Below are 16,663 nucleotides of genomic sequence, written 5' to 3'. Positions count from 1 at the left end.
AATTTAGTAAATAATATATATATTTAAAGTATATGTATACAATATTTTCAAGTTAGGGTGGTCACAAAACATATTAATTTAAAAGAATTATTTATATAATTTTTTTTTCATATATAAATTTTTTTTTTTGACAAGTGAGGGTGGTCCTAGGTCCGCCCTCACATACAAGTAGAGCCGCCAATGCTTGCTCTTCAATATTTTATTCAAAACACTATTTTTTTTGCCACTACTTTGAATGGATTCTTATTAATTGATAAAGTTTTTTTTTTTTTTAATTAAATAAGTATTTGAATTATGCCCAGAACAAATCAATTGGTGTCTTCACCTAATAATAATTTTTTATAAAAAAGTGGACACCCTTGTAGAAGTACGAAATTAAAACGTGTTTAATTTAGCGCTTATAATCACAATTAATTTCATTTATGGGTTTAGTGTAATCCACAATGGGAGATTTGTATAAAAACCAAACAACTTTTTACCAATGAAATAGTACTAAAGATTTTATTCCTCTAACTTTACTGTTACATTCCTCACTGTGTGTGGGGGCCAGTTAGCTAGAAGGTACTGTTAAAATTGTACATATTGGGCCTATGGCTCAGTCTGAGGATGGTCAAATAATGTTATTATGGAAATGGTAGAAGAGGAAGAGATAAGGATTGTACATGATAGTCCAAAAGATATCCGAGGAGAAAAGTCATATCGGAAATGTGGATCCGAGATCAATAGGAATGTCCTATCGTCTTGAACATCCTTCAAAGTTGCATCATAGTTAGAAGTCAGACATTGGATAGGAGAGGAATAGAGGAAGGCAATAAATATCTACAAAAGCTGCTATCGCCACATTAAATGCATCCCAGCTAACTCTCTAGCCACATTAATATGGAGGTGATACCTGAACAGTGGTGAAGCAGCCTTATAACTACTAGTTGAAGGTTCCGGGAGATGTTAGATGGGATAAGAAGGAGTTCCTAGAATCTAACTTACACGTGTATGGTGGGGATGATGCCAAAAATTATAGTATATAGCATGAAAAAGAGAATAGAAAAAGAGATCGATAACAAAGAAATCTTTGTAATAATATGTAAAAAAAACTCTTGTAACCTTGATCATCAACTTGACATTATAATAGAGCTCCTCGGACTGTACTGAGGACAAATTTTCTTACCTTACTTGTGTTTGATTCTCTTAAATAAACAACTGTTACTGTCTTTCTTACTAAATATAACTAGTTCTTTCACCCACACTCTATAAATTCATTTTTTGGGCTTATTGGGCCAAAACCCAATCCTATATTGGGTCAAATCCAAATTTAGTGCTTACACTGTGTATCTCTCCTCTCTCTTTTTTCTCTCAAAATCTCCAAAAATGACCATTTGCGATTTCTGCCCATCTCTTTCTTTTTATACTTCCATAGTTCTCCTTTTTCATCTTTATCCATTACTTGATTTACCTCATTTTCTTCTCCAACATGTGCTTTGGCACGTGCTATCCTAATTTAATTAGGCAGTTTTCTATCCTATCAAGCTCTTTTTTTCTCATGGTTATGGCGAACAAAGACTTTTGAGACTTCTTGTCTTATTTTGATAAATTATCTATAGCATTAAATGCAAATGTGTCAAGTGGGTTGTTGTAAATCTATAAGGAAGATCCCAAAAATCATCCTTGGATATCCACGTACACCTCAGAACTATGCCTTGGTAGCTCGGAGCATAGGCTGACATGGGCAGTATGGTCAGAGTGCTTTACCTCAGATGGTTTTTATGGTTATAAATGAATGGATCCAAGTTGATGGGTTTTGTTGGGTCAGAGTCTGAGGTTCAGGTACTTTTGGGAGGTTTCTGCTGACCCTTTGTTTGTATTTTGAGGTATGTGCCCTATGGAGAAACTTTTCAACTTGGAAGGATACATTTTGGGCTTGGCTTTAGCTTACGGCCCAATGCTTATTTGGGCTTTATCAGCGACCTCCCCATAACCATAATTTAAAATTATATCATATCTATTAAAAGATATACCTAATATTATACTATATTTTTCCCTATATTCTATTTAAATACTATTTGTGCGCGCCTGAAATAAGACTGTTGGGCTCGAACTCACTTGAGCTCACAATTTATTTATAAAGTAGGTTTCAGGATTTCCTTGGGTCGTTTTCGGCACAGAGACTCAAAGTAATGTTCCTCCTCTCTCCCTCAATGACTATTTTTTTTTCTCTTTTTTTTTTTTTTTTTTTTTTTTTTTTTTTTTTTTTTTTTTTTTAAACCTCTTCCTCTTCCCCAACTTCTTCTATTTATAGCTTCAAGTTAGTGGGGAGATCATGATTACTGCAATCATTATTGCAATTAAAGGTCCAATATTATCTGTTTTAAGTGGGTGTTTAGGTGAGAGTGGCATGTAACGATTATGGTCTTGGAACTTGGTTCCAGCTCAGGTGAATTTGCTCGGTAATGATGTTCCCCGAGCATCTTATGGTTCGCCCGGACAAGGTTTATCTGATTGCTCGGGAAATTTTATACCGAGCACAGTTCAGGATCTGAGGCCCAAAACTCGTTCTTTGTGAAGGTAGTTTCAAGAAAGGCTTAGGGCGATGGGGCCATACCATTGGGCCTGAGATTAGGGCCCATCTGGGTCGTGGGATCTTGGTGTCATACATTAGCCCCCCCTTGATTCATATCTGATTGCCGGGAAGAATCAAGGAGCCAGCCGAGCCTTTTGGTCTCAGTAGTTCTATGGTCAGGGACTCATGCGGTTATGGTTTCTCATTAATGCTCTTCTCAAAAGACGCGCTGTTCTGCGGCGCCAGGTTCAATTGTCATTATTGCCTGACGGTTCGCGAACTGAAGCGGCGCGCGTGTCGATTATCTTTGGCATTCGCAGGGTCGTTCGTGAATCGCGCCCATTTATTGCTTGATTAAACATTCCCATGCCCTTTTCTGATCCTATAAATAGCTTCCTTCAGAACATTCTTTCATTTTTCCCACCTCTGATCTTTTGAGCTTACTCTCTGCCGACCACTTCTTTGTGCGTTTACTCACCTGCCTAGAGTTCTTTTCTCCCTTAGAACCTAAAGTAAGTTCTCTTCCCCTTCCTATTCCTTTAGCTTATTTCTTCAAGTTCCCTTTCATAGCATTAAGTGTCATAGATGGGTTACTCTTATCTTCTGGAGGCCCCGGCTGCCTTGGCCACCTTTAGGTGCAAGTTTAATATTCCTGATGACGTGGAAGTGGCTTACTGCCACGAGAGTGAAATCGGTCTCCACCGAGGACAAGGCACAACCTTTTTTCCTTTAATGGCAATTTTAGAGGATGAGGTTAGGTTTCCCGTGAATCCCCTTTTGACAAACACACTTAGGTACTACGGGCGGTGTCTCGACCAGCTTCCCCCCAACTTTTACCTGATAGTTAGCTGTGTTAGTAGGTTGAACCACACCTTTGATTTACAGTTAGATTACCATGATATTAACCATATGTATAGCCATTGTGGGAACAAAGCTACCAACTATTATCTAAAAACTAGAGATAATCGGGTACGGCTGATATCATGCCTACCTGATTTGAATAGGAACTCCACTGGGGAGTTTGTCTGGATGCGCGGTAATTGGTTTTCCGGGAAAGTCCCCTGCCCTCTTTCATGGCATGAAGTGGGTTTGTACCAATCTCTTGATCTAACTGTTCTTCCCCCCCTCCCCCCCCCTTTTTCCTTTTCTTTCCTCTTTATTGAAGTAGATCTTCATTATCGAATATTGATAAAACATTTGTTCTTTTGCAAACGGCAAAGTGTTCGTTCCGGACATCAAAACCGTCCACGTAAAAGACATGAACTTCGTCCTCCGTTCCAAGATATTCGTGCACTGGGGCAGACAGCTCCGGGCATCGCACCTGATCCTCGGAGTAGAGCCTGTTTATTCTACCTGGTAGTCCTTCAAGTAGGCATTATTAGTTGATAGTCCACTGCTGTCATATATTGACGTTCGGTACGCGAACTTCTTGCTGCCGAAGCTTACAACCGGGGAGGCAAGGGAGTTCGGAAGGCGCTACACTTGCTCGGACGAGCTAGCTCCTTTGTAGGATGAGTCTGCGGAACGCGTGTCTCGGTGTCTTCGAGAGTTAGCTCACGAGGCTATTCAGCAAGAGGACCCTGCTCAAGAGCAAGCGCAGCCCAAGAACCCTGTTGCGGAGCCTGATCATCCAACGATTGAAGCGACCGGCTTGTCGGCTGCAGATACCCACCCCGGCGAAAACATGGTGCCAAGGAGGGTTATGACTATTGATCGCTTCGTGCTTGGTGCACGACAACCTACCCAGCCCCCACCTTCTCAAGGTCAGAGCCAGGTGCGTCACCCTTTACCCTCTTCTCAAGCTGGACGAGCCCGGAAAAAACAGAGGGTTGTCGATCAACCATCTACGGGTCCGGGAGATGCTGCCATCCAGACTCCTCCCCAACCAACAGGGGGCATCGTTATTCACGAGCCGCAGACCCAGGTCGGTTTGGGATTTGTGTCCTCCTCCCAAGCCTCACCAGTGTGGAAGCCCAAATTTTTGCTGGACGGCAAGCCTTTACCTTCAATCGCCTGTGTGCGGATGTAGGAGAAAGGCGAGGGTGGTCGCATTACCCAAACCCTGGCCGAGAGTCCTCTTCTTCCTGACAACGTGCATGCCTTCGAGAAGGGGTTGGAAAAGTCCGTGGGGTGCCAGTTAGAGTGGCATGCTATTGCGGTAACTCCTTATTTGTCTATTACTTTCCATACATTTGTTTTTACTTCTGTACTAACTTCTGTGATTGCCAGGCCGCTTAACTGGCTCACATACTGGCTGGCCGTGTATGAGATCTTGTCGAGGAGGTCGATCGTGAGAAGGGGGTGCAAGAGTCAGCTGCCAAAACAGCAAAGGAAAAACTAAAGGCAGCTGAATCTGCCGAGAAGAAGGCTGCTACCGCGGAGAAGAATAGAGCGCTGGTAGAGAAGAGATGTGCTGAGCTCCTAGCTAAGCAGAATGAAACAGACGTGAAGCTAGCTGAAGCCATTAGCCTCAACACCTCTCAAGTTGAGGAGCTAATCGACCTGAGGGCAGCCCTAGAGGCCTGCGAGCAGAAATGGTACAATGAGGGATTTGCCGATGTCGAGAAATCTGCAGAACCGGTGGTGGCCCAGGCTCGGAAGCTGGGTTTTGAGGCTAGGTGGTTTACTTCTCTTCAAGCTCTAGGAGTTCCTGGGGATTCCCCCCTAAGAGACCCCAGCCAAATTCCCTTCCCGAGCACCATTACTGCCGTGCTGGATCCATCGTTGGCCGCTGAGGAGGAAGAAACGGCAAGCATAAGGGAGCTGGTGGAATAGATTGATGCTCATGCCGAGCCAGATGAGATGGAGGCCACCAGTATACCAACTGTACAAGACCTTCTCTGTGAAGACTCGCATTATCCCATGACCGACCAGTAAGAAGCGACAAATCCAACCCGGCCCTCCACCTGATTATTTGTCGTCCAGCTTTTCATGCTTTTACTTATTTTTATAGCATTTTTACTTTATTTTATTATTGGTATATTTGCCTATGTCACTAGGTTGTGGTGGCTGAACAATTTCCTCATTTCGCGGGGATGACCCGTAAACAGTTACCGAGTTTTGGCGATGAGATATTAACTCTGCTTTTTAATCATGCTTTTAACTTGTTGAATGACTTTCTATTCATTTGTGTGTTTGCTTAGACTATGTCTGTGGTTTCTTATTTTGTAGTAAGTCGGGCCGAGAGTTGCCCGTTCAGTTAAATCATGCCTTAATATATCGCATTCATATAATGGGGTTTAGTTTTCTCCGACCGTAAACGGCATGATGCCCCAAATCCTGTTGCACGGTGTTTGGATAATTCGAGAATGAAATTGCAATTAGTGTTTGTAAGGGTGTTAAGGTTTCCATCTGCTCGACGATTTTAATCGAACCAAGGATGAGGTTTCTGTCCTTAGGATTTTTATTCTTTTGCAACAATAAGGTTTCCACCTGCTCGGTGATTTTAATCGAACCGAGGATGAGGCTTCTATCCTTAGAGTTTTTATTCTTTTGTAACGATAAGGTTTCCACTTGCTCGGCGATTTTAATTGAACCGAGAATGAGATTTCTGTCCTTAGAGTTTTTATTCTTTTGTAATGATAAGGTTTCCACCTGCTCAGTGATTTTAATCGAACCAAGGATGAGGTTTCTGTCTTTAGAGTTTTTATTCTTTTGTAACGATAAGGTTTCCACTTGCTTGGCAATTTTAATCGAATCGAGGAACATGCAATTCTCTTGATGTGTAATGACGGGATCGAAAATAGTATAGACAAGTAACTTCATCATTATCTTGACTTTAGCAAAGTACAAGTTTTGGCTTACACCTCAGTATACGGATGGTCACGGGTAAAACTTCTTTAAGTTGTGGGCATTCCATGGCCGGAGGATCGGCCTCTCGTCGAGATCTTCCAGGTAGTAAGCCCCTGCGCCGGCGATGGCGGTAATTCTGTACGGTCCTTCCCACGTTTGTGCAAGCTTCCCTGCAGCTACGTCTCGCATGTTTCCCATGACCTTCCTTAGCACCAACTCCCCGACGCTGAATTCCCTTCCCTTTACATCTTGGTTGTATCTTTGGGCCAGTTTCTACTGATACTCTGCGAGCCATATGGTTGTGGCCTCCCGGCATTCTTCTAACCAGTCCAAGCGCTCCGTCATCAGGTCGGCGTTCTGGGCGAGGTTAAACCCTGCGACCCGTGCACTGCACAAGCTCACCTCGGTTGGTATTACGGCCTCCGCCCCGTATGTCAAAGAGAAAGGGGTCTCACCCGTGGATCTTCTGTGAATCGTACGGTAAGCCCATAAAACTTTAGGTAGCTCTTCAACCCATCTCCCCTTTGCCCTGTCCAGCCTCCTCTTCAATTCGTTCAAAATCGTCTTGTTCACTGCCTCAGCTTGGTCGTTGCTTTGTAGATATGCTGGAGTTGAATACTTGTTCTTAATGCTGAGATCGCTGCAGAAGGCTCGGAAAGCTTTGCTATCGAACTGTAGTCCATTGTCTGATACTTGTGAATTCGGTACTCTAAACCTTGTGACTATGTTTTTCCATACAAACTTTTTCACGTCAGTATCCCAGATGTTGGCCAAGGCCTCGGCTTCTGCCCATTTTGTGAAGTAATCTACAGCCACCAATACAAAACGGCGGTTACCTGTTACTCGGGGGAAGAGGCCGAGGATGTCTAGCCCCCATTATGCGAATGGCCATGGGTTGCTGACGAGGTTTAGACGACCTACTGGCTGGTGGATTAGAGGGGCGTGCTTTTTGAATGATTCACACCTCCAGACATATTCCGGGGCATCCTTCTGCATCTGTGGCCACCAAAACCCCTGGATCATCGCCCTGTGCACTAAAGACCGTCTCCTGACATGGCCACCGCACACTTCGTCATGTAGCTCGGTTAGAAGTTCGTTCACTTTCTCGGGATGTAGGCATAAAAGGTAAGGGCCTGTGAAAGACCTCTGGTACAATTTGCGATCTGCCGACAGCCAGTATCGGGGAGCCACTCGACGAATCTTTTTGGCCTTGTTTTCATCGTTCGGAACTTTATCCTCGACAGGGAAATCTATGATCGGGTTCATCCAGCACGGATTAACCATTGACACCATGGCAACCTCAACCCTGGCCTAGTCATATTCACTTTTCACACTAATGCTTGGCTCCCTTATAAGCTCTATTTTGACTAGCCGCGGTGTATCCTCGGTGGCGGATGAAGCCAACGTGGCAAGCGAGTTGGCATGTTTGTTTTCTGCCCGACCTACTTGGGCCACCTTCACTGTCTCGAACCGACCAATAATCTGCTTAGCTGCACTTAGATAGGCTTTCATCCGAGAGTCCCGAGCTTTGAAGCTTCCTACGATTTGATAAACGACCAGCCGAGAGTCTAAATAAATCTCAACATCCTTTGCGCCCAGATGCAATACGGCCCTCAACCCGGCCAGAAGGGCCTGGTACTCGGCTTTGTTGTTTGAGGCTTTGAATCCATATCTGAAGGAGTGTTCTAGTCGTATGCCCTCTGGGGTGATTATGACAATACCAGCTCTGGCCCCCATAGCATTCGAAGCGCCGTCTACAAATACTTTCCACGGACGACTTTCTGCATTACAGATTATCTTCCCATCGTTCTTAAGGGTGAATTCTGCAATGAAGTCAGCAAGAACCTGTCCTTTCGCCGAGCTTCGCGGTCGGTACCTTATGTCGAACGAACCTAATCGAGTCCCCCATTTGGCAATTCAGCTTGTGAAGTCCGATCTTTTTAACAACGACTGCAGGGGATACTCGGTGAGGACGAACACCGTATGAGCCTGAAAGTAATGTGGCAACTTCCTCGTGGTGTGTAACAGTGCTAAAACTAACTTCTCCAGGGGCAGGTATCTCGTCTCGGCATCTACTAAGGTTTTGCTTATGTAATACACTAGCATCTGTACTCCTTGGTCCCTTAGTAACACAGCACTTACGGCATGGTTGGACATTGAGAGGTACATAAACAAATCCTCCTCGAGTTCTGGGGCCGTTAACATGGGCGCTTTTGCCAAGTATTCCTTCAGCTCTCAAAAAGCCTCGTCATATTCCTTGTCCAAATGAAACCCCTTCCACTTTTCCAGAAGTTGATAAAACGGTCTGCAGCAATCAAAGAATTTGGAGATGAATCGGTTTAGGGCGGCTAACATCCCGGTTAGCACTTGCACTTCCTTGGGATTGCTTGGCGGTCCGAGGCGATTCATGGCCTCTATCTGGTCGGGATTGGCCTCTATCCCTCGAGTAGAAACCAAATAACCCAAGAACTTGCCAACCCCCATACCGAAAGTACACTTCTCGGCGTTCAGGACAACTTATGCTGCCGGAGTATCTCAAATACTCCCCGGAGGTCTTCCGTATGTTGTGACTCCTTTCTGCTTTTTATCACCATGTTGTCAATGTATACTTCAATTGTGCACCCAATTTTCTCTCGGAACATCCTCGTCATTATCCGCTGGTATGTGGCTCCAGCGTTCTTCAATCCAAACGGCATGACCTCGTAGTGATAGTTTGCACTTGGGGTGATAAATGGTGTCTTTTCTCAGTCCTCGGGCGCCAAGGTAATCTGGTGGTATCCCTGAAAAGTATCCAAGAAACTCATCCTCGGGTGCCCATACGTGACGTCTACTAGTTGGTCAATCTTGGGCATTGGGAATGGATTTTTGGGACATGCCCTGTTCAAGTCTGTGAAATCCACACAAACTCTCCATTTACCGTTCTTTTTCTTCACTACCACTGTATTCGCTAACCATCTCGGGAAGAATATTTCTCTTATCACTCCTGCTTCCTTCAGCCTCTGGACTTCCAAGTTCACCGCGTCAACATGCTCCTTCGATGCTCTTCTCGGTTTTTGCTTTTTCGGGGGGAATGATGGGTCCACGTTAAGCTTATAGACAATGAACTCGGGATCAACGCCGGGCACTTCATACGGGCTCCAGGCAAAAACATCTATGTTCTGCAAAAGGAACAACAATATCTCTACCTTTTCTCGGTCATTCATGCTTGTGCCTATTTGGAAATACCTGTCAGTATCCGAAAAAATTCTAACCTTCAAAACCTCTTCGGCAATGTTCGCCCCCGTTTCCTTTTAGGGCTTCCGTAATTGCTATAAAGTTTCTCTTTCGGTCTCTTCCGCTTGTCCGAGCTGTTCACTTTTCCACCTGACCGCGGTGACAAGACACTGCCTAGCCACTCGTTGGTTCCCTCTCACCACGGTGACTCTATACTCAGTGGGAAATTTTACTTTCACATGCAGGGTGGACGGAACGGCCTTCATTGCGTGAATCTATGGCCTTCCCAAGATTGCAGTGTACGATGAGAATGATCGAACTACTATGAGGGTCACTATTACTTCCTTGCCTTCCATGTCCACCGAGAAAGAAATCTGACCTTCGGGAATCATGACTCTCCCGTCAAACGAGACCAGCGGCGTGTCATACATCGCCAAATCCTGATTCTTCAATCCGAGCCCTTCAAACAGATCCGGGTACATAACGTCGGCCCCACTTCCTTGGTTTATCATCACTCTTTTCACCAAGAACCCGCTTATCCGAGCTGTTACTACCAACGCATCATCATGAGGTTGGATCGTCCCTTCAAAGTCTTCTTCACCGAACGAGATGATTAGCTGATCAACTTTCATCTTCTTCTCGGGTGAATCTCTTTTCGTGCAAGCCACTGTCAATACCCTTTTAGCTGCTGCCGTACCTCTCAGGGCAGCGTGGATGACTTTGATCACTCCCAGCAGTGGTGGGAGGGGATTCCTTTTCTGTTGAACACCCTGGTCGGCGTCTCGGTCAGCGGAGTCCACTACAAACTCTTTCAGATACCCTGCTTTTACTAGCTGCCCGAAATGATCTTTTAGTACCCGACACTGCTCGGTGGTGTGCCTTTTGTCCCTATGGTATGTGCAATACAGGTTTTGGTTCCTCCAAGATGGGTCACCCCCCATTTTGTTTGGCCACTTGAAGAACGATTCGTTCTTAATCCGATTTAGAATTTTGTGCACAGGCTCTTTGAACGCCACATTAACTCCTTCAATTTGCACCTCTGGTTCCTGCATCCTGAAATCTTTTTTCGGTCTTGCCGGCATAATGCCCTGCCGAGATCTCCCGAGTAACAGTGCTTTCCCCTTATTCTACAGTCGATCATCTTCCAGGCGTTTGTACTCCTCAATGCGTCTCATAAGTTGCCTCATATTCTTGGGAGGTCTTTTTGTCAATGACTCCCGTAATTCAAAGTCTTCGGGGAGCCCCATCCTGAAGGTGCTCGCTGCTATCTTCTCATTTCCTCCACCAATCTCGTTGTAGAGTTCCCAGTATCGGCTGACATAACTCTGAAGGGTTTCTCCGACCCTCATCTTTCCACCGGCTGCGGCACTCAGCTGCATGTCACGAATCTACTGCCGAACTCTTGGATCAGCTAGGCAAAGCTACGAATGGAGCCTTTTCGTAACCCATTGAACCATCTCAGAGTCATGGATCCGAGACTAGAGGGGAATACCTTATACATCAACGCATCATTGTGTGCATGCAAGGACATTATGTGGATATAATGACTGACATGCTCCACAGGGTCTGTCTTTCCATCGTAGGAATTGAATGGCGGTCGTGTAAATCTACTCGGCATAGGGGCCCGTTCAATTTCGTCGAAGAATGGTGACCGAGCCGCCCTTTGTAAGAATCGGCTCATGGCGTCCATGGCAGCATTGTGGGGTCGCCGTTCCTCTGGCGAATCCAATCCTTGGTCATCGTATCCATGCGACTGTGAACGGTTCCAGTGATGACGTGTCTCTTGGGAGTGTGAGTGATTTCTACGCCGGCGTGATTCTTGAGAGGGTGACTGGTTTTGGAATCGTTGTGTACCGGATTGGCTAGAGCCCTCTTCGCCCTAATTTCTCGTGCTATCATTTCTCCTTTGTCGGTGGTTGCGGTCCCTTTCTTGGCGTTGACCCCTTGCTTCTAGCTCTAGATCCATTACCAGTTTTCACAACTGCTCCAACTCTTGGTCTCTATCATCATAATGCCCGTGTGTCGAGACACCCGACACCGTTCGACGGGTCTGATCCGACCCTTCTTCTCCTCGGAGGCGCTCCCTATCCTCACGCCCTTTCTGCCTTCTTTCCCGCCACGCCGATCCCCGAGAAGATCCTACGGAACTGCTCTGGGCCAGCCCTCTCGAATGCCCCTCGGACATTTCCCTTGTTTGAGTCTCAGTCGAACCACAGCTTCGTAGGAGAGCCCCACAGTGGGTGCCAATTGTGCGCGCCTGAAATGTGACTATTGGGCTCGAACTCACTTGGGCTCACAATTTATTTATAAAGTGAGTTTCAAGATTTCCTACTTTGGGTCGTTCTCGGCACAGAGACTCAAAGTAATGTTCCTCCTCTCTCCCTCAATGACTATTTTTTTTTTTTTTTTTTTTTTTCTGAACCCCTTCCTCTTCCCCAACTTCTTCTATTTATAGCTTCAAGTTAGTGGGGAGATCATGATTACTACCATCGTTAGTGCAATTGAAAGTCCAATATTATCTGTTTTAAGTGGGTGTTTAGGTGAGAGTGGCATGTAACGATTATGGCCTTGGAACTTGGTTCCAGCTCAGGTGAATTTGCTCGGTAATGATATTCCCCCAGCATTCTTTGGTTCACCCGGACAAGGTTTATTTGATTGCTCGAGAAGTTTTATGCCAAGCACAATTCAGGATCTGAGGCCCAAAACTCGTTCTTTATGAAGGTAGTTTCAAGAAGGGCTTAGGGCGATGGGGCCGTACCATTGGGCCTGAGATCAGGGTCCATCTAGGTCTTGAGATCTTTTTGCCGTACACTATTTCTTTATTTTTCACAAGAAATGTATAAGTTCTTGCTATATAAGTTACTATTCATTTTAATAAATATTTATGTTATAATTATTACAAATTTTGCTACATTAATTTACAAATTAATGAGTCAATTTAAAACAATAAAAAAATTGTTTAAAAATTTATATTGCATCCAGTCACCTTAATTTGACTCTATATATATATATATATATATATTTATATATATATATCAGGAAAAACAAAAGGTATTTATCTCTTAAAATTACAAAGTAGAAGATTCATTTTGTTGTGAATTTAACATTTAAAATAACATACAAAGAAGTTGAAGATGAGGTTGCATTACATTAACCATATTTATATTTCAAGAGCTTTATAACTCAATTGGTTGACATATCCTAATATTTCCAATAAAAAAAATTTTGGTGTTCAAATCCCCCACCTCTATTATAATTTTTGAATTATATATAATAAAAAAAAACCATATTTAACTCCAATGTGTGGTTTCTATTGTACACTAAATTCATAATTCTTTTTTATGACTTAAATATATTCAATCATTAAATAAATATGTCTGAGTTCTTCTATAAATACAATAAAATTTTAGAATATCTTTACAAAAAGTGAAGAGTCAATCTATTATAAATCAAAATAAAATAATATAAAAAATTATACTGATCACTCACTACATTTTAAAATAAAGATTGTGTTAACGGGCACATGTGAACAACTTTTTAAAAAAATTTCCAACAATTTTTTTTTTACAGTTTTATCTCTTTTTTTTTTTAATTGTATAAATACTATTTGGAGTCTTTTTTGACTTTTTCTGTCATTTTCCTTTTTTCACCTTAATAAGTACCCGTCGGTGCTTATTAACATTCCTAATGAAACAATTGTGCGATTTTATTATTATCTTAACCTTTCACAAAATGTACTAGTGTCGGAATTAAAAATTTTTAATTGGTTGGCAGAATTTACGAGAGGATGCATGGACCAAGTTCGACCTCGTACGTAGCTAGGCCCCGCATAAATCTCAACGAATTAACCTATAACAACTGGATGACATGACATATGAAAGTGTCTACTTTCCAGAATCATACGAACAAGGACTCGGCTGAGCTGACTGACACTGTCCAAGTGTCTAACCCAGAGTCACTACTCCAAGTGTAAAAGTCAAAACAGTAAAATGGGCTCAAAGTAGTCAAATGTCAACGAACTTACCAATAACAACCGGATGACATGGCATATGAAAGTGTCTAATTTTGAAGAATCATCCGAACAAGGACTCGGTCGAGCTGGATGACACTGTCCAAGTGTCCAACTTGCCCAGAGTCACTACTTCAAAGTGTGAAAGTCAAAACAGTAAAATGGGCCAAACCAGTTTTGTAAGCAATACCAAAATTATAATGCTTCCGACCCTTTTTTTTTTTTTTTAATAGAAAAAGGCAAATTTACTGAACAAGTCATGGTTGCAGAATAATACGTTCATAGGTTACCGACCATCTCAAAAACTGAAGACTCTCCTCAAACCTAACATTTTATAAAATACTTATTGAACATGATTAGTTAAAGTATGTAAGTGAATTCTAGTTAACTCAATTGATAAAATTTTTTATAATTAAGTAAAATGTTTGAAGTTTAATTCTCGTCTGCACAAAAAATTAATTGAATTTTGCAATATAGTGAAACGCTATAAATAAATAAATAAAATAAAATAAAAAGACTAAATTATAGCTGGTTTATTTGAACAATTAATACCAATTGATTTTTTTGACTTTTGGGTCAAGATGATGCTCGTTTATCTTTTTTATATTCAAATATTTCAAAATAGGGTTGTGTTAATGAGCACCGTAAGATTTCAAATGTGTCAGTTTAATTTCTAAGTTTTTGCTATTATGTCAAAACAGTTTCTATTGTTAGATAATGGATGGAAAATATTGACATGACTAACGGTAATATTAAAATATTATTATTTTTGCCAATTCAGCTGTCACATCAACAGCCATGTGTCCTTAATTTATATATATATATATATATATATATACACTACAAAAAAATGGGTCTAAAGCTGCGTTTGAAAAACGCAGCTTAAGACCCCAAAAACGCGGCTATAGGCTTTGAGCCGCGTTTCCTATGGCCGCGTTTATAACGCGGCTTAAAGACCGCAGCTCAAAGACTATAGCCGCGTTTTTCAAAAACGCGGCTAAAGGTCTGACCTATAGCCGCGATTTGTAACCGCGGCTATAGGATTAGGCCTATAGCCGCGTTTTTGGAAACGCGGCTATAGACCAGCTTTAAGCCGCGTCTAAAACGCGGCTATAGGTTTTTTAAAAAACAAAAAAAAAAAGAAAAAAATTCTGGGTTTTTTTTCCCCAGAAAATTCAAAATTCCAATAAAAAATTCAAAATTGAACAAATAAAAAATTCAAAATCAAACACACACCCAGAAAATTCAAAATCAAACACAACATACTCAAAATACAAACACACTCAAAAAATTCAAAATTAAACACAACATTCTCACAATACAAACATACCCAGAAAATTCAAAATATGCGGGCTATCCACTTCATCAAAATTTTCAACATCTCCTCCGTTTTCTTATAACTAAACGTAAAATAAGAAAAAAAAAAAAAAAAAAAAAAACTAGATCTGTAGACAAATCAGTGTGCTTGAGATGAAGAAAAAAAAAAGTACGTAGCTGGAAAGAATCAAAGAAAAAAAAAGAGTTGTGCTAGAGTGAATAACGGAGAAAAAAAAAAAGAAAGAGGAAAAAAAGAAGCAGTAGCTCCAAAGAATCAAAGAAAAAAAAAAGAGTTACACAGATGTAAAGAAAGAAAGAAAGAAAGAAAAACAAAAAAACAAAAAAAAAGAGTTACCTAGATGTGAAGAAGGAAGAAAGAATAAGGGAAAAAAAAAAGTGCTACCCAAATGTGAAGAAGGAAGGAAAAAAGAAAAAAAAAAAAGAGAGAAGAAGAACCTGAAGAGTGAAGACGGTGGAGTGAGTGAAGAATGAAGAAAGAAAATGAAAGAAAGAGTAAAGAAATAAAAGATGAAAGTGGGGTAGGTGGGGATGTAGGTGTGAAAGGGTTGGCACGTGGGGAGTTGCAGAAAAACCTTTTTTTTTTTTGGCTGTTACATATAGCCGCGTTTTTAGAAAACGCGGCTATAGGTCACCATTTCAAAAATTACGCCTAGACCTATAGCCGCGTTTTTAAAAAAACGCGGCTATTGACAACCGTTTTAAAAATTTATTACAACTGGACCTATAGCCGCGTTTTTTAAAACGAAGCTATAGGTTCCTCTAAAAAATTATTTGCTTGAACCTATAGCCGCGTTTTTCTAAAAAACGCAGCTATAGAAAACCTTTTGCTGCGTTTTAAAGTTAGCTATAGCCACGTTTTTGAAAAAACGCAGCTATAGGTCACCCTGTAAAAAATTTATTTGACTGGATCTATAGCCGCGTTTTTAAAACGCAGCTATAGGTTAGCTATGGCCGCGTTTTTGGAAAACGCGGCTATAGCTTGAGGCTTTAGCGGCGTTTCTTGGAAATGCGGCTATAGGTAAGCTATAGCCGCGTTTTTTGTAAACGCGGCTAAAAAAAACGCGGCTATAGCCCGCGTTTTTTGTAGTGATATAAATAAAAAAAAAGAAACCAGAGGTTTGAATAATAGCATCTGTCTAATTGTAATCATTTGTGAATCTTGCGCCATGAATATCAATGGTTGTAAGTTGTAACAGCCTTGCTTGTTTGACGAAGATTGGGGTCTTCCTCCATGAATCTGGAAAATCGGCTTAGACAATCAAGTAGTTGCTGCATATGTTTGTGATAAAGGATTTGGAGGCGGGTAGGAATTTTTTTTTTTACAAATTACAATCAGGGTAACTATTTAGAGCTGCAGTTGAAGAGGAAAAACCAGCCAGAAGATCACACAATAGGTGTGCTGGCAGACTATTCTCTCCCAATACCAACTAAAGATTGGATCTTTTTTTATTTTATTTTATTTTATTAGAAAAAGTTTGTATCTTTTTATTTCCATTGCAGATTTGAGTTAGAACCTTCATATAACATAGATCCATATTCTATTTTTGTGATTTTGGTTTTTTTTTTGGCTTCATTACCGTTAGTGCTCTCACTATGGTTTTATTATTAAGAATAGGACATTGTTTTATTAAGAATAGGGAGCAGAGGAAGGGAAGGGCTGGGAGAGAATGAAGGTGCATCGGCCAAAGAGATTGGGAGGGAGAGGTTTTAGATTTGGGGGAGAAAAGACAGTCTTTTGTTTTTTTTTTTCTTTTAAA

At 41.8% G+C, this 16,663-nt stretch overlaps 1 protein-coding gene across 1 annotated transcript; it reads right to left on the bottom strand.

Annotated features, from left to right (window-relative positions):
- Positions 1–9,834: 9,834 nt before the first annotated feature.
- Positions 9,835–10,641, bottom strand: LOC115950306. Its single transcript, XM_031067527.1, has one exon. It carries the CDS (start codon positions 10,639–10,641, stop codon positions 9,835–9,837), a length of 807 nt encoding a protein of 268 aa, XP_030923387.1.
- Between the last annotated feature and the right edge of the window lie 6,022 nt (positions 10,642–16,663).

Source organism: Quercus lobata, chromosome 6 (assembly GCF_001633185.2).
Source record: "Quercus lobata isolate SW786 chromosome 6, ValleyOak3.0 Primary Assembly, whole genome shotgun sequence".
In the NCBI taxonomy this organism is placed as follows: domain Eukaryota; kingdom Viridiplantae; phylum Streptophyta; class Magnoliopsida; order Fagales; family Fagaceae; genus Quercus; species Quercus lobata.
The sequence above is the reverse complement of the archived record's forward strand: the minus strand, read 5'-3'. Positions and strand labels throughout refer to the sequence as shown.